Raw genomic sequence first — 23,996 nt, 5'->3', positions numbered from 1 at the left:
AATGAACAAAATAAGCAAGTTATTTGCATTGCTACTTGGTTCCAGAGAATAAAAAAGCATTAATTTTTAGTAAGTTTTTAAAGGTCTTTAGAGAGAGCCCTAGATGCTTTCTCAAAAATAAAAATTTCAACTAATCCCTAAATTAAGATGCCATTTTTGTCCCACTATTGAAAATCTGATAATTCAACTGATGCTAAAATTATGTTTCTTTCAAACCAAAACATATTCTATATGACTTTTGAAACTATTGTCCAGTATAGACCGGAAGCTGAGAATCAGGATTGACAACTCTCACCAGCCTGTGGGAACATGATCGCATAATCTCCCATAATCTCCTGAAGTAAGGCAGAAGATAAAGTTCAACACTGTAAAACATTTTTAAAGTCTTCAGTATCCTTCTGTCATCTAGTCTCATAAATCACATTAAAGTATAATTGTGTTACCCCATAGCCAATGCATATAGATCTGGCCTCTTCTCTTTTTCTTCCTGGCAGATTTTATGCACTCTTCTTTCCAAAGCCTGACCCAGATTCAAAACTTTTGGGTACCAAGGAAGTATTTTTGTTAGCACAATCAAGATATTCCTGATGTGAGTATATTCGCCTGTTTCAAGGCAATGTACCGATGCCTACAATAAATATTTTAAGATCTGTTATTATACAAGTGTTAAGTATGAAAAGAAAAAAATCTTTGAGAAATACAATTTTATTTACCTTTGTTAATTTATAATGCCATTTATGTACAACATGTCGAAAATTTTCATAGTCTAATTGATCAGCTTTATTTCCGCCATCAAATCCAGTTGCCCGTAATATAGTAAGAAATCCTGGATAGTTTCCACATTCCTAAGAGGGAAAAAAAGGTGGTCACTTTTGAGGAAAAAATCTGATCCCTCCCCACCCCAATAGCAAAAGCTGAAACTTAAGTAGAGGAGATTAATGATTCCACATGAAAACACAATATATATTTGAATGAATGCTCTCACAGAAAAGTTCAGCTTATTCAACATTAATTTGGAACATCAATTTGAGATAGGATTAAAAAAAAAACCAGCATTTTTTTAAACAAATGAACTGTGCTTTTAAACATTTTAAACAATGTTTGACAACTTTAATTAAATTCATCTTTCTTTTTTAAACTGAACAAACCAGAGGTTACTGGAAGTGGTCATTATATACAGATTAAAAGGCAAGGGTATTTTATTAGTTATACCTTTTCATATGTGGCTCTATCACTGTGCCACCTGGTCACAGTCTCTAGCATGCAGCAAAGAAATCTCCCATATCGACTAGCTTCATTTTCAGTACAACTTGCAACTGTATAAATTATGTCAGAGAAAACCTACAGGAAAAAAAATGTTTGAAAAATAAAAGCCAAGCAAGGTCAAAATTAATTCAGAATAATAAAAGATCGTGACAGCAAATCATAATAAACAGGTAACATTTCTTTCCTTTTATATATTCATAAATCCCAGAGACCTTTAACAATTTTAGGTTCTGTGAGGAAATAGCATATTCAAAAAGCAACAATATTTTTAAAAACTTTTATAAGAAAGCTGATTTCTAATAATAGAAGAAAATACCTATCACTATTATTACATCTTAACTTCTTTAACAAAGACTTAGCCATAGATATATTAATGGGGTTAGGGGGACAGCAAGCAGAGGCTAGGCTGACAAAAAAAAAAAAAAAAAAAAACAGAAAAAGGCAGCTGACATGCTGTAAACCTATGTTACATTTTTTAAAACGCAAAATGCAGAAATTAAGAAAAAAAGCCAGATGCAAAAAAATCTGAGTATGGCCATACTGAAAGGACCCCCATCCACTTGTATGCCTATGCAAAACTGTAAGCATTTTTGTTTTTTTTGGGGGGTAAAGGTTAAGAATGGAGGACAGTTCTACCTATTATGACAAACATATAAATCTAAATGGTGAGTTAACTGCTTAAGTAAGAGTATTCATTCTCTATTAGTCACCACTCAAAGTGATTTTGTGTGTAGGGATTCAGTTAATCCACACAACAATCTTATGAAGCAGATACTATCATCCCGTTTTACAGATTAGAAAACCGAGGCACAGAGAAGTTAAAGAGCTTGCCAAAGATCATATAGCTAGAAAGTAATAGAGCTATGACTCAAGTTTAGGCACTTGGCCCTGAAGTTCATGCTTTTAACCACACACACAGTAACACCTCTATAATGTTTGACAATCTTTGTGTGAGACTTTTTTTTAAGGTTGCACAAAAAGAACTTACTCGATCATAGCAAAGAAGTGTGGAAAAATTTGGAGTTTTTGTTGATGTACCAATTCAACAAAACGAGCACAGTAAACAGCATCAATTGCTGAAAAAATACATCGAGGAAATACACAGCTGTAGAAATTTTGTGATGGTCTCATTTTTGGTAGATTCTAAAAATAAGGGAAGAATATATTAAGTGATAAACTTCTTCCTCAAGTGCCTCAAGGCCACTAAACATAACATATTAACTTTAGTGTAGAGAATGCTATAATACCACAAACTGCCTATAGTTTGTAACCAAAAGGTCATGCCTGGGATAAGGCTGTCATTTTCACTTTGTGGACATTTTTCTATCTATAATTTATCCAGAAATATGATTTTATACAGAAAAGTTAAATAAGTTGCCAGTATTATAGTTATACATCAAGTAATTCCACCAGAAAACTTTTTTTTTTTTTTTTTTTTTTTGTGGGACCCTCGCCAGCAGCAGGGCAGTAGGGGAACGAACCGGCGCTGCAGAGGCTGCGGGCAGCCTCGCAGCCCAGAGCTCAACCGCTGCGCCACCAGGGAAGGCCCCAGAAAACTTCTTTTGGTGAACATGTGAATCCAACCTATGTTAACAAATAACCAAAGAACAGGATAGTGAATACTGAGGTGAAATACAAATAACACACCTCAACATCTCTGAAATTATAAGTTTGCTTTTGAAACTTCATAGTTGCAGAATGTAACAATTCCAACAACTTACTTGCTAAAAGCCAGTTATCTTTTTCCAGTTTCAGTCTCTGCAGAACTCGCTGTACATGTTCCATCTGTTTCTTTTCTTCTTCAAGAAGTTTGTCCTGTAGAGCAGTACAACGCTCCTTCTCTTTTTTCTTTTTATTTGGAGGCTGCAAAGTATAAGTTAGATACTTTTCTAACTATAGGTGATGACCTCCCTTTCTTTTAATTAAAAAGTTCAAAGAGATAAATGCTGAATCTTTATATTAATATCTTCAAAATGGATGTTTAAGAGCCCACTTGGTTGCACTTTTACCTACTCCATTCAACAATCTAACAAAATTATTCAGCCTTCATATAAGGTCAAAATAGGCTACCTTGCTAATACTGGTACTTTTAGTCTGAGGCATAGTCACTTTTGACTCTTCCTTCTCTTTCATTCCATTATCTGAAGTGCTTACCTGTCCTGTTCATGCCCACTACCTCTACCATAGTCTATGTTCCAATACCTCACAACGAATCACCCAAAGAGCCATCTAGCTGGTCTCTAGCCTAATGCAAGTCCTTTCTCTACATCAAATGCATCCTTTATACTGCTGCCCCAGGTAAACTTTCTAAAGTATCATTTTTACCATCACTATTTCCCTGCTCAAGAATCTAAAAATAGCTCTCAATTTTATCAAGTCTTCTTTTCTAACTTTCAATGCTCTACATAATCTGGTCCTATCTTAACAATTCAAGTGAATGGTTAAGACCATTCACTACAGTAAAAATAGTACCCTTAAAACTTTGCTGGAGGGCCTCCCCGGTGGCGCAGCGGTTGAGCTCTGGGTTGCAAAGCTGCCCGCAGCCTCTGCAGTGCCAGTTCGATCCCCGGCTGCTCCCTAGCCACCGGAGGAGGGTCCCACATGGCGCGCAGACCTCTCCTGCCGCCCGCTGCTCCCCTCAGCGGTGTACTTCAGTCCTTCTGCCTGTTCTGCTCCCGGCACTGGCTCTGGTGAATTCTCTCACCCTCCCCCGCTTCTGACTGTACCCAGTGCATGTATAAACAAACAAACAAACAAATAAATAAATAAAGCATGCCTCTATTAAAAAAAAATAAAGTAACATTTAAAAAAAAAAAAAAAACTTTGCTGGAGCTCTAGAGTGACCTATTTGCCTCCATATCACCAAACATAATCTATCTTCAAGACCTGCCCAGCTAAAGACTTACCTCTTCAATAAAGCCTTTTCCTAAAGAGTTTTCCTTTGGGCAACTATTACTCTTACAAGTGGATTTACATGGATCATTTTAAGTTGCTAACACAACCTTCAGTAGAAAAGCAAACTCAAGCAACTTTTGTTTTATCATAATCACCCATTCACCAGGCCCCTGCTCCCACATTGAGAGATCCCCTTTAAACCCACTTAAGAAAATATTTTAAAGCAATAAGATAATAGCTTTAAGTATAGATAACAGGAATTAATACCATAACGTTACTGTACTTAAGATATTAAAACAAAAACTTACCATTTCCTGATTGTCATCAATTGCTTTCATTTGGATTTTAAGTTTATTAACTTCTCGTTCATAGCTGGTATGTGGAACTGCAAGGTCATACATTGTCAATGACCAGAATGTGGCATAGAATTGAGGGCTGATGTCATCCCAGACTTTGGAAACGTGTAAGGAGACCACTGCTTCATGTACAGGAGCCATTACCATTTCACATGATGTAATATACTTATGAACTTTATGCTGCTGTTTACTTCCCTTTTCTGATTTTTTAAGTTCATCATACTTTGACTGGAGATAAAAAAGTAAAACACAAACACACACACACACACAATTTAGAGCACTGACTTACATAGTATTAAAAACCTATGCTCCCTTTTCAAGAACCAGAAGATGACTAATCTCATAACTGCTGCAGGAATTCTAGTTTCCTTCCAATAACATGTTAAGATTAAATAATCACTGGAAGTTGCTCCAACCTTTTGTACTGCATGTTCACTAGGAGTTTCACAGATTCTTATTAAATCTGACCTGGTGAGCAAATGAATAGGGCATTTATGTCCCTCATCTATTCTCCTGACCTCACGCTCTATTACTGCTGCATCAAGGATTGAACATGTAGGGTTTCCGCTCCTGCTTTTGAGTTATTCAAGAAAACCAAGTAGAGGGTGTTAACACTAGTGAAGAGGCAGAATGGAATTAGTAATAGTCAAGCAGGACAGAATGGTTTGGCAATACACATAGTCCCTACTGCCTATTATACTTTGACAATTAGGAAGACGGGTGAACACTGAGAAAGTAACCATAAGACTGCTAAATAGGGTAACCAAAAGTATCCAGGTTTGCCAGTGACTGAGGGCTTTTCTGGAAGGCAAGTGTGTAGTGCTAAAAATGGAAAAGTCTCAGGCAAACCCAGACTAATTGGCCACATTCGACTGCCACACTAAGTAAGATTTCCTATGAATGGCCATAATACACTGGAGTTGAAAGCATGTAGAAACCGCAGCTTCGTTGGCCTAACTGGTTTCTCCTAATTTGGGAAAGAGTCAGGGGAAGACCATTCTCTCAATCGTATGAGAAAACAAATCTTTTAGTACAATGAGAGGAGCTACATATTAATATATAGAGTATATGTCAAATGTAAAAAAGAAAGTACTACAAAGTGGAGTTGTTGCCATTGTCTCCTGTTCTTTACTCTCTTTAACATGAAAGCACTCTGAACCAGAAAATTTTGTTTGGGTTAGGCATCATCCCTGAAGATGAACCTAAGGGCAGATTTAAAACAGGCTGCTTCTCTCCATTTTTTTTTTTAAAGATTTATTTTTATTTATTTATACAAGCACTGGGTACAGTCAGAAGCGCGGGAGGGTGAGAGAATTCACCAGAGCCAGAGCGGGGAGCAGAGCAGGCAGAAGGACCAAAGTACACTGCTGAGGGGAGCAGCGGGCGGCAGGAGAGGTCTGCGCGCCATGTGGGACCCTCCTCCGGTGGCCGGGGAGCAGCCGGGGATCGAACCGGCGCTGCAGAGGCTGCGGGCAGCTTCGCAACCCAGCGCTCAACCGCTGCGCCACCGGGGAGGCCCTCTCCATTTTTTTTTTAAAGATTTATTTATTTATGTATACAAGAGCTGGGGTACAGGCCAGAGATGCGGGGGGTGAGAGGATTCACCAGGGACAGAGCGGAGAACAGAACAGGCAGACTGACAAAGTACGCTGCTGAGGGGAGCAGCAGGTGAGTCAGGAGAGGTCTGCTGCACCATGTGGGTTGCTCCCTGGCCGGCCAGGGATCGAACTTGCGCTGCAGAGGCTGCAGATTGCTTCATAATGTGGTTCTTAACCCCTTGCGCCACCAGGGAGGCCCCAACAGGCTGCTTCTTTATGTTAGAAAGGCACTTAAATCATTCACAGCTTGTGCTAAACAAGGACCCAGAACTAGAAAGTTAGAGGTGAAAGCTTCCATTTCCAGTCCTACAATGTGACAGTCTTGGCTCCGTACAGTCCAGAGTGCTGCTATAACCCAGGCATACCAACAATGTTTTGTTCTAGATTGTGTATCTCAAGCAGGATCTGAGAATCTTACAATTATTCTAGAACTGGGAAGATTTACTTCATGTTATCCACATTTTTTTTTTAAGATTTTATTTATTTTTGCATACAAGAGCTGGGGTACAGGCCAGAGATGTGGGGAGTAAGAGGATTCACCAGAGACAGAGTGGGAAACGGAACAGGCAGATCTACTGAAATACACTGCTGAGGGGAGCAGCGGGCAAGTCAGGAGAGGTCTGCTGCGTCATGTGGGTTGCTCCCTTGCCGGCCGGGGATCGAACTCATGCTGCAGAGGCTGCAGATTGCTTCATGGTGCAGTGCTTAACCCCTTGCGCCACCAGGGAGGCCCCGTGTTATCCCCATTTTAGAGAACACATTGATAACTATTAAAACCACACAGGTAACAAAGCTATAAAGAATATTATTTATGAGGGAGGTTCCAATTACATCAGATACCAAATAACGGCAGGGATAAGAGCTTATAAATTTGAGAGTGGACTCTACTGATGGTAATTAATATGAATCCATGTGAGCAGAATGACATCTGCTAAGGTTCTAACAACACACTGGATAAAATAGTGCTGAAATTACCTGTATAATTAGTTTAGCTACCCAGTTTGGGTAAAATCTAGAATATGAAGTAGGGGAAAGGCTTTCTTTCAGATCCATGTTGCAAGGTGGGTCTCAACAACTAAAAGTGAAAATTAGGTTACACGTGAGACGGTTATACGATACCAGGCCAAAGACTCCCCACTCCTCTGCTTCTACGTTTGTGACTTCGATTACGAGGCACTCCTCTAGTCCCTATCATGTTTTGTTTTATGGGGTTTTTTTTAAGGCTTTATCAGAAAAGATGGTTATACTTCATATTTACCTAGGGTGGGTACTTCCTTGTCTAAAGTCTCTTTAAATCCCTCTTCAAGCTCACTTCTTCAGTCAAATGGAGTCATAACAGCTCTACATCTCAAGTCACCTGGGGCACTATATCTATGGAATAGAACTAATATCCAGTTATTGCTGTCCTCCTAATTACTGTTCAAAAAGCTCTTGTTGGACCAATTACCTGAGCAATATCTGGTGGGCTGAATTATTCCCATGAGAGCGTGATAGTAGTCAATTTATGGTAGCAACTTACATATCTTCACTCTCTCATCTTAAGTTCTACAAGAGAGGCTTTTACCCAAGAAGCAAAAGTAAAAATCCCCAGGGAAGCTTGGACGCCCATCCTGTGCAACCAAGATTGCCAAGGAACTAACTCCCTTTCCAAGGGTGGAATGTGGCCCTTGGGTAAAAGACTTATCACTGATTTGGCTGTTTCCCTCCTCAAACGTGAGGAGAAAATTAAACATCTTTGTTCAGACTTTTGTTATCTCTTAAATCACAGACACAGTATTTTGCACAGGATACAGAAAAGGTAGCTACTGGTATAAACAACCTGTTCTATCTTGACCTGGAAAAGTTCAGCGAACCTCAGGTGACCAGGTATTTCTGTTTGCTAGGGTTCTATATTGCTGATTAGTATGTTCACCTCAGTATACCACACGATAGGTCAGAATTCCTGAGATGAAATAATCCTTCCACCTCAGTCCTTCAAAATCAGGTTCCTTATAGTATAGCTGAAACTGATCTACTTCAGGGTGGGGTAACAACATAAGACATAACTACACAACAAAAGCACACAATTCTCTGGATTGAATGATTCAGAAGGAAAAGAAAGGTCTAATGTTCTTCCCTTATCCTCTTTTTCCTGCTAGAGAATATACAGCACAGGAGCTGCTGCATAATGCTATAAAGTGATAATTAAATCAATTAACATTTAGTTAGAGGTTAGAGGGAAATGTGCTGTCTGTAGCAGTTGACATGTAAACATTGCTTTTTGTATTTAGTGTTTCATTTAGGTGGAGAGAAATAAAACAAGAACCATAAATATACTTTTCCTAGAAGTTATACAACAGAGATTGCAAGAGTTTCTAGCGCATTGGGTGCTAGGTAAATCCAATTTTATTTGTTTCAAGGGAGTAAAATAGTAAGTCAACCACCTGACAAGGATATTATCATTGAGAAAACATGACTGTATTCAACGGGAGTGTTGTTAGAACGATTTACAGATTCAAATGCATTAGAACTATCTAATGCTTGTTAAAAAAAAAAAAATAAATTTCCAGGCTCCATTCAAGTTACTGAATTAATTTTTTGGGAAATAAGATGGAGTATTTAAAATACTTCCTAGATGACTCATCTATAATAATTTTTGAAAGAACCAGTTCTAGAGGGCCCATAAGACGGAGAAGTAATAGTAAAGCAAGACTTACTTTTAAAAGGGGCACTGTCATTGTACAATGCTCAAAGCTGAGTATTAACAAAAGAGTAACTCTCCAAGGGGCCATAATCTATATGTAAAACTAAAATGTATTTACAAATATGAGTTAAATAATTTGGGATCATTATTAAATGACACTTATACTTACCGAAATATGATGTGCATACATTGGCCTAGACAGGAAAAATGCTGCATCATGGGGCGTATGAAATTCATTACAGAGCACATCAATTGAAGGCACTCGCTTTATATAATCTTCCGTGCTTAGATTAGATGCTAAAAACCCACCAAACTGTACCAGGGTATCATGACACTAAATTTAAAAAATAAGACAACAAATACAAATGTGTTACCATTTCACAAAACTAACAAACATTTTCAAAAATGATTAATATATCATTTTAGTAACATTTTCATTAACAACTCATTTTACAACTTGAAAGAACTTTAGAGACAATCTACAAACAGAATCACATAATTATACTACAAAAGATCCCCCCAAAATGGGAATTTAGTGAAAGCTTGACTAATTCCAAGGTTTTCGCCACCAGGTCTCAAGTTCCAAGCTATTGCTCATCATTTTTAGTAGTGGAATATCTACACCTAAATCACATAAAACAAATGTATGTATATAGAAGGCAATTCCCTTGACCTTAAAAAGATGAAAACTTTTTTTAAAAGATGAAAACTTTATTTATAATGTATATTTATAAATATTAAGCACCAAAACCTATGAGTAGTCTACAAAATGTGTTTAACTACTACTAACGACATTACAAGGGAAAAAACTTAAAAGATCACATCTACTTTGTTGTCATTAAAATTCAAGATTTCCAGAGATTGGGGACGATATGAGCAAACAACTTGAAGTTGTCTTCTAAATTGAAAGTCGTATACATAGTATTCTTTCTCCTAGAGTCGTCTCTCAATACCATAATTTTCATGGGTATAGCCCCTATTACATTACTAGATCCATTTCACAGTCAGGGTACGCAAAATGACATTTTTTGAACTATATCACACAGTTTTCCATTATCAGCATAAAAAGTATCCATGTATAAACAAAAGTCACTTCAACTTGCCTGATCATAGAGCTTTCCCACAAGTTTCAAATGTTTCTCTCCACCTTCCTGAAAGATTACCCCATTCCTCTGCTGAGCCATAAGCAAACAGAGAGGAAGAGCAAGATCATGGTCTAATAGTGCATCCTTTAATCTCTGAGAGGATTTTTTAGTGTTTCTAATCTGGCCAAAATAACCACCCTGAAAAAGAGAAGACAAATTTACCAGCATATAGTATGTAACACATGCCATCTGATTCGAAAAAGTTCAGATACAATCCTGAAGATAAAAAACTCATATTCTATATTCCCTACCACCTCCTTAACAAATTTTAATGGTACTATTAATTATTATAGTGAATGGCTTAAAAATAACTGTCAATTTTCTTTAAACGTCTGTATATTTTCCATTTTCAAGCTTGTGGTCCCCTATAGAATTATTCAGTGTGCAATAGATTCATGAGTAACTATGTTGAGATTTATGCCAATTAGGATATCAACAACCACAAAATATCTGGTATTTATTTCCCTTGCTATCTTTTATATTTTGCTTCACCTTCCTAGAAAGGTTAAACAAACTAGTGTATCTCAATTTTTCAAATGGGAGGCAGGGGCAGTTGTGAAAGCAGGGTACAAATCTTTGCTGTTTGGCTTCATGTAAATATTTGGATTCTTTATTATGGGCATGCATACATTTTTAATTTAAAAAGTCAATGAGGGGACCTCCTTGGTGGTGCAATGGATTAAGTCTCAGCACTATGAAGCTATCACCAGCCACTGCAGCATGAGTTCGATCCTCGACCAGGTTGCTAACCCACATGGCACAGCAGATCTCTCCTGTCTCACCCACTGCTCCCCTCATCTGCCTGTTCGGCTCCCCACTCTGTCTCTGATGAATCCTCTCACCATCAACACCCCCACCCCCCACCCCGTACCTCTATACCCCAGTTCTTGTATGTATAAATAAATAAAAACAATTCTTAATAAAAAAAGTCAATGAGGCAAAAAATAGCAGCTCTCACCTCGGCTTTTAGTTGTTCTCCACCTGTCATGGCCTCTAGTTGCTCCATTGTCATTTCCTCCGTAATTTCTATTCCTGCCATTTTTTGTACCACTTCTTTCAATATAAGCAGGTCAAAACTATTCAGAAAAAAAGAGGTATAGTTCAAAAAGTGACAATAGGTTGTAACTAAAACCCTAAATCATTTTGTATATAAATATGGGCAGAAGAGCTGAAGTCATTTTTAAGGGAAAACTGCATTCGTAGAACTACATTAAAAAATACTTGGCATATATGTTTGTGTTTAAGTTTTTACTTGGAAATAATTTCAAACTTGCAGACACGATGCAAAAATAAAAATAGTACAAAGCACACCCCATATACCCTTTACCCCAACTACTACATTTTTATTCCTGTTCTATCATCATTTATGCTTTCTCTCTCCCTCCCTCCCTCTTTCTAGACACACACACACAATTTTTTAAACCGCTTGAGAGTAAGTTATTTATATCATTTCATGGGTAGATTTTAATCCCTAAAATTTCTAGGAATGTATTTCCTAAGAATACAGCTATTTTCATACATGAATACAGCATACCTATCAACTTTGGTAAGTCTAACAATGATACAATACTTTTTACCTAATCTACAGTTCATATTTCATTTTATCAGTTGACCCAATAATGTCCTTCATAGCATTATTTTCTCTTCCACTACAGAACAGTCAATACAGTTTTTGATCATGTAGCACCATCTTTCTAAACAATCCAAATACTGAAAAGGAGTCTAAAGATATAGAATGGCCACATACACTTAGAAGAAATGGAGGGAGAGAAAAAGAGGAGAAAGAAGGAAGGACATGGAAGTCTCAAGTTGTGATACAGAGTCTAAAATAAGTGTTGTGTCTGTCCTTAAGCACATTTTAAAAACAGGATTAGTACCTCGCACAAATTAGTACCAATGAAATACGTTTTGTTTGAACCTCTCCTAATTAACTGATCATGAGAATTATATTCAAAGTACTGAAAAGTAAATTACAGATTTAAAAATGTTGTGTTCTACTGGCCTATACACACAGAACAGTAAAATGCACAGGATAGATGGGTCTATACAACATGATACATTAATAAAATCCCAAATTTAAATTTTTTAAAGTTTTTCCTAAATCAAAATAGTAATTTGTCACGAATTACCTAGTATTTGTCTGAAACACAAGATGGCTTCCATATTTTTGTTTTTTACCATAAAGGTTTTTTTTTTTTAAAGATTTATTTTTATTTTTTTTTATTTATTTATACAAGCACTGGGTACAGTCAGAAGCGCAGGAGGGTGAGAGAATTCACCAGAGCCAGAGCGGGGAGCAGAGCAGGCAGAAGGACCGAAGTACACTGCTGAGGGGAGCAGCGGGCGGCAGGAGAGGTCTGCACACCATGTGAGACCCTCCTCAGGTGGCTGGGGAGCAGCCTGGTATAGAACCGGCGCTGCAGAGGCTGCAGGCAGCTTCACAACCCAGTGCTCAACCGCTGCGCCACCGGGGAGGCCCACCATAAAGGTTTTAAAAACAATGCCCAGTTCTCTGATTCTCATCAGTCTACAGCTTAAGTATTTTAATATACCTAACAATCCAAACTCTAAGCACTAGAACAACAAAACTCAGTATTTATACAGAATAGAGAATACTATATAAGCAGAATGTAAGCTTTATGTATCTCAAGTGCAAATAAAAATAATTGTGTTTTAGGGCCTCCCAGTGGCGCAGCGGTTGAGCGCCGGGTTGTGAAGCTGCCCACTGCCTCTGCAGCACCGGTTCGATCCCCGGCTGCTCCCCAGCCACTGGAGGAGGGTGCCACATGGCGTGCAGGCCTCTCCTGTCGCCCGCTGCTCCCCTCAGCAGTGTACTTTGGTCCTTCTGCCTGTTCTGCTTCCTGCTCTGACTCTGGTGAATTCTCTCACCCTCCCGTGCTTCCGACTGTACCCAGTGCTTGTATGTATGTATATATGTATGTATGTATAAATAATCTTTTTAAAAAAAAATAAAAAAAATAATTGTGTTTTAAAGATACTATATACACTCTCTAATTAAACATGTTTATACCAATGCAATGTAAAGGTTAACTGCTACCTAACAGTACTCAATGGTGTAATGTGTTTTGTCATAAGAAGATTTATATTTTATTAACCATTTATTAAAAAGCCTAAAAGGTAATCAAAAAAGTATTTAACAAGTTACATAAACAAACATTGGATTTTTCTGCCAAAAAGTTGTTTCCTTACATATTAAGTTATAATTTCTTTTAAAGAATTCCATATAAATGAGCTATTTTCTTTACACTTGAGCCTACACCCAACAGTTTTTCAAAATAACAGAAATCTCAACATCCTAATACCACCAGAACTACTCTTATTATTGAATTTCATTTACATTTAATTTGCTATGATTTAATTTGCTATGAATACCTTTTGCCCGCCTTTAGCTGATTGGCCACATATTGAAGAAGACCAGCAAGATCAATTGGATATTTACGAAAAACTGCACCACAGAAACTGGCCAGACCTATATGAAATAAAAAAAAATATTCAGGCTCAAAACAGTTCATAAAACAAAGCACAATATTAAATGTCACTTCTTCAACTAACTCAAATTTCTAAAACAAAATGACATAGGAATAATTGTATTGCTGATGCCATTGAATGGTGTTCCATAATTAGTAATATTTACTATGACTTTACTAGTATTTATTGAGCATATGGATACAGGTGCCTAGCATTTTATGTTAACTATCTCATTTAATCTTTGCAATAATCATCTCAGGTTGACATGAACTTATCAGTGCTGCAAATTAGGAACATCTATGTCATGTGACTTGCTCATGATCACACAGATCATACAAGGTAAAGCAGTGATCCAAACCTATGTAGCCTAACTCCAGAGTCTGGGACATTAATTAGGATACAACAAAATCTTGCAGGACACTCAGTAAATCTGACTGGTCAACAAAACACTTGCCCCTCAAATGCTTGCATCACAGGAAAAAATCTTTTTATGTAGACCAGGTTACTAGTTGTAGAGGGCAAGAAAACAGGTACAGCACTACCAAACCATGAAGCAGACAGAAGAGCAATTTTAACCAAGAGCCCTTATCATGAGAAGGGGAAAAAAACCCACTCAAGAGGAGATCCTAGTAAAGTCAAATGATCTACAGTCTTCATTAATCATTAGCTAATCACCACAAAAAGATAGTCTTCAAGGTTCTTACCATGTGGTAGTACATAATGAAAAGTAAATGGAAAAAAAAAACTATGATAAATTTAAAAGTTTCCAGGGAGTACAAAAGTGGTACACCTAATTCTGATTTCAGGTTAGGAATGTTAACTGGGAAAGGTTTCTGAAGAAAATGACCTCTAAATGAAATCTAATGAATAAATGAAAGATGTGGAAGAGGAAGGGCAAAAGATGAGGCTAGCACAGTGAATAAGGACCTTATTCCAAAATGACTCACATACAATTTTCAGATTTTAAGAGCAATGGGGAGCTACTACAAGAGTCAGCTATCAAACATGATAGATTGAAAGAAATGGGAACCAGCTGCGAAACAACTATATCAAGGCAGAGAATTTTTTTTAAAAAGTAATAAAAACAAGACTGGGATTTTGTGTTAAACCATTAAGAATACTTAATGACTTTAAAGAATACTTAATGACTCGAACCTCAGGAAGGAAAGGGGAGAACAATTCCCTTAAGTTAACTCCTCCTAAGTCATAGAATATAAGGCAAGGTTCATCTCCCTAGTAAAGCTTATCCAAATTCTATCATGACTAAGACCAGCCTCTTGAGTTAGGAAAATAATTAAATACTATACCTCCTTATTCAGTCAAGGACTTAGATACTGTAGAACAAGCTGAATGACTAGGTATCTCAAGGACTCTTGACAACACAGAAAAAAGAACACATGACAGTTATAACAGATGGAAATTTCATCTGTGGAAAAATAAAAGTACTTACTCTGAAGCCAGCTTGAGATAGTTGTGTCATCATGTTTCATTCTCTCCTTTTCTGGATTAGCTAATGCTTCAATGATACAATCTTTCACATGTTAAGAAAAAAATTAACAAAGACCCTAAGCAACCAAAAAAAAAAAAATGCCACATCTTGGAAAAAATAAAATTGTCAGCTTAAAGTTATTACAAATTATTGAAAAATACCCTCACTGTAGTGCCTACATTTTCTTTAGACTTTTTCCCCCATATTTTGGCACACAAGATAGATTCCATAAGAGACTTGGTAAACTTAACATTGTCTCACCCTATATACAACAAAAACTCCTGACTAGCCAAACTTCAGATCAGTCAACTGAAACAACCTCAGATCATTACTAAAGGAGATTTGAATGAAAATAAAACCTTCACTATGAGGATTTTATGAAATGTGAGCTCTATATATTATTTCACTTGAAAGGATACAGGCCAAGACATCATAATTCAACGAAGTGAGGTATTTCAATGAATCTACTACAGGCGTTATTAAATTATCATACTTCTGTATTTGTGACAAGATCTGGAAGAGAAAGAATAGATGGCATTAGCTAATCAAGAGAACACTTCTGTTGTGCCAACAAAATAATGACTATACTTATTTTTTAAAGAAAACATTGCTTAAAATTAAATTAGTTTCCTCCCATTTTATATTTATATAGAACCTATTATCATTTCCTTAGAAAACATTTTCTTAGGCTATCTCCCGGTTAGGAAATAATTTCAAAACATCTAAACTTGGATTTTGGAATTATATAGGTTAGTTTCATGTCAAATGTATTTTAGAAATCTCTTTCTAAATATGTTACAGTGGAAATCATGACAAAATGTCATTCAATCATTTCTAACTGCAACAAATAATGCATCTCTTTATTAATGTTTCTATAAATGGTGCTGAACAAAAATTACTGCTTTATAACATATAACGCTGTTACATGTTACCAGAAAAGGAGACCACTACACTTATGTGTAGTTTGTTTTTAGAAATAGCATATAATTTCATTTCCTGAGGGTTTTCTCCCCTAAAATTACCACACATTTTTAAAATTACATCATTCTATTTCCACATGTTCTGATTTAAAGATAACAAGAAAAATCCCTTAAAGTAATATTAACCTCGAAACATACATAATCAAATAAAATGGTTGGATTGCTGTGGCTCAACTTCCCAATTTGTCTTCCAGAAGGTTTCACATTTTCCTTGGTTAGACGCCTACAAGGGAGGGAAAAGTAGCAGGAAACATCTTTAGTAATTTACCTCATATTAACAGTTTTGCTACATCATGAAAACAAAAATTCTTTCCCAATATCCAAAATGGACCTACGTAAATCACCACATACATCATATAACCTTATTGTAAGACTTGGTTTATTTTGGTTAGGCATTCTCCTAGAAGATACTAAGTTTCTGTATTAGTGCTTAACATTTATTATATGTCTAATAAGCATTAAAACTTAGTGTACTTTACAAGTACATAAAAATCTACTTATAAAGAATCATAATAATTTTAGATTTAGAGGAGTTCATTAATCAATTTAGGGATTAAGATATCAAATTCGGTAGAACACAACAAAATGGTTCATGCCATATGTCTCAGTGATCCTACAAGAGTAATAGCTGTACTTCTTGATATAGAACCAGAAGGTCCTCTGGTTTTCATAGTCAAAGTAAACAATTTTTGAGAGGTCAATTCTACTCCTTAGAATCCCCTTTAATTCTTCGTCTACTCAATATTCTTTTAATACATTCTGGAAATTTATTATGAAATGCTTATAGTTCAAAACAATTATTACACAGCACCTTAAACTCTAATATTACATAATAAATGTAGACCTGAAACTTGAAAAGCTTACATGTTCCAGAAAGCTTTCTAGAATGAAAATAAAATGATGCAAATAATTCAGCTATTCAGTTAATAGCTCAAGGAATGTGACCTTTCTGGAAATGACAAACTTGATATAATTTTCTTAACAACCTTCCTATGACAACAATGATTCATCAATCAAAACTATTGTGACTGCTTCCTTTTTTCATTCTCTATGGCCCAGTTTCTTTTTTCTTTTTTCACAGAAAAGAAAGATCCAGCCATTTCAGACTTTGGCTATACTCCATTGCACCCTGACACTTACCACCAACTGTCCTTACTTCTCACCCTACTGTTTCATGTGGTCATCCTACTTGCCAAAGCTAACCCCTTCTCTATATATACTTTTAATCCCATTCCCTGCTGCTTCTATCACCCTGGAAGGAAAAGCAAACAAACAAAAATTAAATGAACACTTTCCTGCTTATGTATCCTCCCCTCCCCAACCAAGCTACCATGGACATATGAAACACAATCAGTAATTATTTGAAGAATAAATTATTGAATGTCTTATAGCAAATTCATGTTTTAAACAAGTAATCAAAAGTTGTGAAATTCAGCAAGTAAAAAATTAACATTCCATTCTCTACATAAAATGTTCAAACAGTAACAAAATTATATTGTTCAACTCTAATGAAACAGTTACACCTTACAAATATAACAAAAATCCAAGTACATTAAAAACTCTGCATATATTCTTCTGTGATAAATTATGTTTCTATTAGTTTATTCATATTGTCAATTATACAGTCAAAGTGTTAAGCACTAGGAATACACAAGATGAATACCTCCTGCTCTAGCTCAGACCAGCTGGGTAGAAAGATGTAAAACCATTTAAAATTTTTCTGTATTCTTAAACAAAAAGCAAATTACAGAGTAGTACTTTAATATGCTATCAATAGTATAAAGGGGGAGAGAGGATAGCATATCTGTATTCATTTATATAAACATTAAAATATCTGGAAGGACAAAGAAACTAAACAATGCTATATTCCACCCCACTTTGGGAAGACTGAATGGATGGGGGACAGAGTGAGACTTTTTACTGTATATCTTTTTATATTTACTGAAATTTAAAACATTAAAATACATAAACTGTTAAAAAATTAGATAATAAAGAAAAAATCACAGCAATGTATCCAAGTAGTACAAAAGCATTATATGCAAACAGAACAGTGGTAACACAAATAAATAACAATCAATTGTGCTAGGCAATAGAGGAGGTAACAATGGAATCCACCTTCCAAGGATAAGGCCACTAGATAAAGAGAGGAAAAGTAGGTAAGGGAATAACTGTACAAAGAAATAATATATGCAGGGCCTCCCTGGTGGCACAAGGGGTTAAGCACAGCACTGTGAAGTTATCTGCAGCTTCTGCAACACGAGTTTGATCCCTGGATGGCCAGGGAGCTACCCACATGGTGGAGCAGACCTCTCCTGTCTCACCCGCTGCTCCCCTCTGTAGTGTATTTCAGGAGATGCACCTGATCTGCTACCCACTCTGTCTCTGGTGACTCCTCTCCCCTCACCCCGCACCTCTGGCCTATACCCCAGTTCTTGTCTGCATGAATAAATAAATCTTAAACAAAAAAAAAAGAAACAATATATGCAAAGGAAAAAAATTCTAAGGAGATCATAGCATGTTCTAGGAAACATAAATAAGTGGACTCATTACAGCTGAAAGTGTACACTGGCAGGAAATGAGCTTGGGAATAGGAAGGGAGAGATCATGAAGGGTTTCTTATATTACCATGCCATAAAATTTGACACAGAACCTAAAGGCAATGTCTAGTAACCAACGGATTTTAAAGAAAGAGACTAATACATGATACTGTAATACTCCAGATAAAATCTATGGTGTAGCAATAGAATATGGAAAAGACACATTCAAGAGATTTAGTAATACTTAATATACTATTAAATTATCCATGTAAAGCATTTAGTTTAGTGCTTGGCGCACATAGTAATGATTCCATAAATATCAGTTGTTGTTATTAATCTAGAAACTACTCAGACAATTCTTAAGACTGAAACCCTTTGAGAAGGACCAGTTCTAATATCATGTCCTTCCACACCTTTCCTAACTGCCCAAGGTAAAATAACTTACTCTCGTCTCTATCCTCCCATAGAACTTTATACAGCACCTATTAAACCAGGTTGTGTGGTGCACACACATACTTTCCAGTAGACTGTGACCAGAAACATTATTACTGGACAAAAACAAGACCACAATATACAAGTGAATGTAATTAAACTGGAGAATGACTACTTTTAATTAGAATAACCATATCACTATGCAAATAAAAAGGAAATAACAATAACTAACATTGGTGAAATCATATGCAATACAGCTCTGTATTTGGGATCTAAAACAATACTAACCTAAAATATACAATTTTCATAATTAAACTTCACTGTACCACAAAGTAGAATAACATCACACATGATGCTTTTAATAGCATGAGAATAAATTACACACCAAGAAAATTGACTCCCTGTGAAGATAATTCTGCATAATCCCACTAGATCTTCAAACCAGAAAAAAGTTTTATTATAACTTTCAGTAAAGGAAATTTCTAAAACTTTGACTACCATGCACAAATCATAAAGTGTATCATGTAAACTGAACATAGGCCACAGTAGACTATCCTTTAAGAAAAAAAAGCTCAGCCTATAAAATGATGCATTAAAGACTATTTTCATTAGAAATTATACATACGCAAACATAACAACCACAAAAAACAAATTGGTAGTCAAAATGAGCTTAAGACCACAAAATTGATATTTTTATCATTTTATCAGCAGTACATAAACAGCTTACCCAAGTAACAAATATTCCTGGACTTCCTCAAAATTGAGGCTCAAACATAAGCTAGCAGAAAAAGCAAATTAGGTCGACATATACTTTAATATGAAGAAAAAATTAAACTTACTTCATGATATATTTGGCTCTGTCTATTGTTTGAGCTTTAACTTTTACTAAAAGTGGGTGACTGTTATAAGTTTCATTCTTCCACTGGCCATACAGACGATATCTTTAAAAATGAGATCAAAGAATTAGGAAAAGTTAAACACTTCACGGTTAATACACTAGAATAGTAGTTAAAAATACAAAAGTATTATGTATTTACCTATGCTGATATGGAAATGTTTTAAACATTCCCCATAGCTCCTCAGACATACAAGCATTGCAGTCCATCAAAGAAAGAGATGGAAGTAGTACCTGGTCAGTAATGCTAAGCAAACAGCTAAGGATAATTTCCTAAGAAGGAAAGAAAAGCTGTATTAGTGAGAGGTTCATATTAATTCACCCCAAATAAATTTATGACAGCCTTGCAAAAAATTGCCAAGCCCAGTCTGATAACACAACATATTTAATTCCCATTATTATCATATTGTCTTTTTTACAATGGTTGTGTTTCTATACTACACAAATGAGGTAAGAAAAGTGGTAGCAAGAGAATGAGGGAATTTCATTCCTCGTCTTTTCTCAACATGGTAAATCCTCAAAAACATAAAGCTGTCAATCTTAAAAGGTAACTGTATAACATGCCAAAAGCCATATTAAAGACTATTTTCATTAGAATTTATACATACGCAAACATGGCAACCGCAAAAAAACATTAAACTGGTAGTCAAAATGAGTTTAAGACCACAAAAATTGACAGTCATTCTATCAGCAGTACATAAAGAGCTTACCCAAGTAACAAATATTCAGCATGCAGAGTATATTCTTATTATTCACACATGATTAAGGCTTGTTCATAGTTAAATTTAACAGTATGCTATGCTATACCAAGACAGACACTGAACTACTGGATTCTTCTAGTCTCTTACCGTTTTCTCTTTATCTTCTTGTTTGCTTCCATCAGACTGAAACTAAAATTAAAAAGAAACTATAAATAAAATGCAAAAGGTTAACATTATGTTGCCACAATTTAGATTCCATTCTGAATTTTTTAACGTGCACATGGTTACGAATTATTTCCTTACTTTTTACACACATGCAGATTTTAAATATAGCCAGTGTTACCAATAAACATTTTTAAATTTATCTATATTTCTAAACTCTAAATCATTTCTCAACATTTACGAATTTTAAATGTCAACTGGATAAACCATTTCTTTTCTCAACCTCATCAAAAACAAAACATCCTAAAACTGATCTAAGTATTTATTACAAAATTACAGCCAGCAGTGATTTGGCTATAACACATTTGCATTTTCCATCCAGGGCTTCTAGTTCTTCCCCTATGGAATTAGCAAAATCTATCACTAGAACAACAAAAAAATAAACACAAATAAATTTAAACCTTTTTTTTCGCTTGCCATTACTTAAGTCTTCACTGAAAAAATATGCTCAAAATGTTAGTAACATTGCTGACAAAGACAAAAACATTGCCTTAGACAGACTGAGGGAGAAGAGGTAGGTCCATACTGTATCAATGATTTGTAGGGAGGCAGCTGAAAGTGCCATATTTGATAATGTTATCTATTCATTCAAAATAAAAGTGATGTGTGTGTGTGTGTGCACGTGTGTGTTTAAGCAGGTTGAGGGTTGGAGGGAATATGCAAAAGCCAAAAGGACAAATGAAGCACTGATACCCAAGGACAATCCAGATCTATCTCAATACTAAGTGAGAGAAGAAAAAAAGTTAATATAAAGCTAAAAATCTTACTTTGACAGATGAGAGTAATTTTGTGTACATACATTTTCATGCTTGAGTAACTTAATGGGTATTATTACAGAGAAGTCTAACGTCTGTGCAACATTTACACATAAGACAAAGTCAGGGACTACCATGTTATCTCAATTTGGAAATACATGTGAATACATTTTTTTAATTGTCAGGTTAATATATGATTCCCTTTAGGGGCCTCCCTGGTGGCACAAGGGGTACGTCTCATCACTATCAAGCTATAACCAGCCACTGCAAGTTCAATCCCCCACCAGGTAGCTGATCCACATGGCGCAGCAGACCTCTCCTGTCTTGACCACTGCTCCCCTCAGCAGTGCATTTCAGTAAATCCGCCTGTTCTGTTACCCACTCTGTCTCTGGTGAATCCTCTCACCCCCTGCACCTCTGACCTAGACCCCAGTTCTTGTATGCATAAATAAATAGAAGAAATAGAAGACACAGAGAAATGGAAAGACATCCCCTGCTCATGGATTGGAAGAATTAACATTATCAAAATGGCCATTCTACCAAAAGCAATTTACAGATTCAATGCTATTCCAACAAAAATCTCAATGACATTCTTCAAAGAAATAGATCAAAATTGATGAAATTCATATGGAGCCACAAAAACACCTCGAATAGCCAAAGCTCTCCTGACTAAAACAAAAGAGAATGGAGGCATCACACTCCCAGACTTCAAACTATACTACAAAGTCCTAATTATTGAAACAGTATGGTGCTGGACCAAAAACAAAGACACACAGACCAATGGAAATTAATAGAAAGCCCAGAAATAAAGCCACACATATATAAACAACTAATCTTTGACAAAGAAGCAAATATGCAATGGAACAAAGACATTTCATACAATAAATGGTGCTGGGAAAACTGGACCACCATAAGCAAAAGAATACTAGACCACTACCTCATGCCATGCATAAAAATCAACTCAAAATGGATAAAAGAACTGAACATAAGACCTGAAACCATAAAATACATAAAAGAAAATATAGGTAAAACACTACATGACATACATCTCAGTAATATCTTTAAAGACTCATCCCCCAAAGCAAAGAAAGTGAAGGGAAGATAAACAGCTGGAATTACATCAAACTAAAAAGTTTCTGTACAGCAAGAAAGGCATTAACCAAAACAAAGAGACACCCTACAGACTGGGAGAAAATTTTTCCACTACATACAACTGATAAGGGACTGATTACTAAGATATACAAAGAACTCACAGACTCAACAAAAACAAAGTAAACAATCCAATCAAAAAATGGGCAGAAGAACCTAAAAGACAATTCTCCAAAGAGGAAATGCAAATGGTCAACAGGCATATGAAAAAATGTTCAACATCCCTCATAATCAGGGAAATGCAAATCAAAACCACAATGAGATATCAGCTTACACCAGTGAGAATGGCACGTATTAAAAAAAAAAAACCAAAAACTAGCAACAACAAATGTTGGCGAGGATGTGGTGAAAAAGGAACTCTACAACACTGCTGGTGGGAATGCAAACTGGTCCAACCACTATGGAAAGCTGTGTGGAGGTTTCTCAGACTATTAAAAATGTAGCTACCATATGACCCAGCAATTCCACTCCTAGGGATCTACACAAAGGACACAAAACCATTAATTCAAAAGGATACCTGCACCCCTATGTTTACTGCAGCACTATTTATAATAGGTAAGACTTGTTAACAACCCAAATGCCCCAAAAAAGATGACTGCATGAAGAAGGTATGGTGTATATATACACAATGGAATACTATTCAGCAATCAAAAAAGAAAAACTAATGCCATTCACAGCAACACGGATGGAGCTAGAAGGGATTATACTCAGTGAAATAAGTCAGAAGGAAAAAGAAAAATATCAAATAGTTTCACTTATAGGAGGACTATAGGAGACCAGGGGAAAAAATGGTAACAATAAAAAACACAACAAAACAAAAATAAAGAGGCAACTATAAATCAGAGACATTGTACAGGGGAGGGGGAAAGAGAGGGATCAAAATGAGGGCAGGAAGAGCATAAGGGACAATGGTGATGGTGCATGGGTGAATTGGTGGTGGAAATTCTATGGAGACTTACACCTGAGAAAAGAAAGCAAACACTGTACAAAAGTGAACAATAATGTAAAATATATATAAAATTTTTAAAAAACAGTAAAAAATAAAAATTCTACTTTTCTTTCTTGTATAAAAGGTACTTTAAAATTTGTATCAGCTGTATAGACTATTTTTACCTAAAAACAGACAACATCTGCTTATTTTTGTATGTTTACATACCTTTCTTAGCTAAAAAGCATAGCATAAAGGGAAAAATTAAGATCCTAATTTATGTTAAATATGATTCTACACCTTAATTAGAATTGCCACATGAAGCTATCCAGTAACAGCAAGGGTGACCTTGGTTCAAACCAATTATCCTAAGTGACAATCCAAGTACAAACATCCAACAGTTCTTCCCTGCTTAAGCTCATTAAATAGCAAGTGTGCATTAGAGCAAACATGGTCTCCAACTCTGGAGTTCCTCA

The 23,996-nt window shown here is 35.9% G+C and overlaps 1 protein-coding gene across 1 annotated transcript in view; it reads right to left on the bottom strand.

Annotated features, from left to right (window-relative positions):
* The window catches only part of THOC2 (THO complex subunit 2), a 95,693-nt gene that overhangs the window by 22,341 nt on the left and 49,356 nt on the right, over positions 1–23,996 (bottom strand). The window contains 18 exon segments of the mRNA XM_037511991.2: positions 444–628; positions 714–845; positions 1,213–1,341; positions 2,255–2,295; positions 2,298–2,365; positions 2,367–2,409; positions 2,988–3,129; positions 4,470–4,745; positions 8,968–9,132; positions 9,902–10,081; positions 10,902–11,019; positions 13,337–13,433; positions 14,883–14,963; positions 15,341–15,434; positions 16,040–16,124; positions 19,710–19,811; positions 19,908–20,038; positions 20,614–20,655. Of these exon segments, the coding sequence (XP_037367888.1) occupies positions 444–628; positions 714–845; positions 1,213–1,341; positions 2,255–2,295; positions 2,298–2,365; positions 2,367–2,409; positions 2,988–3,129; positions 4,470–4,745; positions 8,968–9,132; positions 9,902–10,081; positions 10,902–11,019; positions 13,337–13,433; positions 14,883–14,963; positions 15,341–15,434; positions 16,040–16,124; positions 19,710–19,811; positions 19,908–20,038; positions 20,614–20,655 (2,111 nt within the window).

This window comes from Talpa occidentalis, unplaced genomic scaffold (genome assembly GCF_014898055.3).
Source record: "Talpa occidentalis isolate TD23 unplaced genomic scaffold, MPIMG_talOcc4v2.1 talOcc4.15, whole genome shotgun sequence".
Lineage (NCBI taxonomy): Eukaryota > Metazoa > Chordata > Mammalia > Eulipotyphla > Talpidae > Talpa > Talpa occidentalis.
Note: the sequence above shows the minus strand (reverse complement) of the source record. Positions and strands in the feature narration are given on the sequence as shown.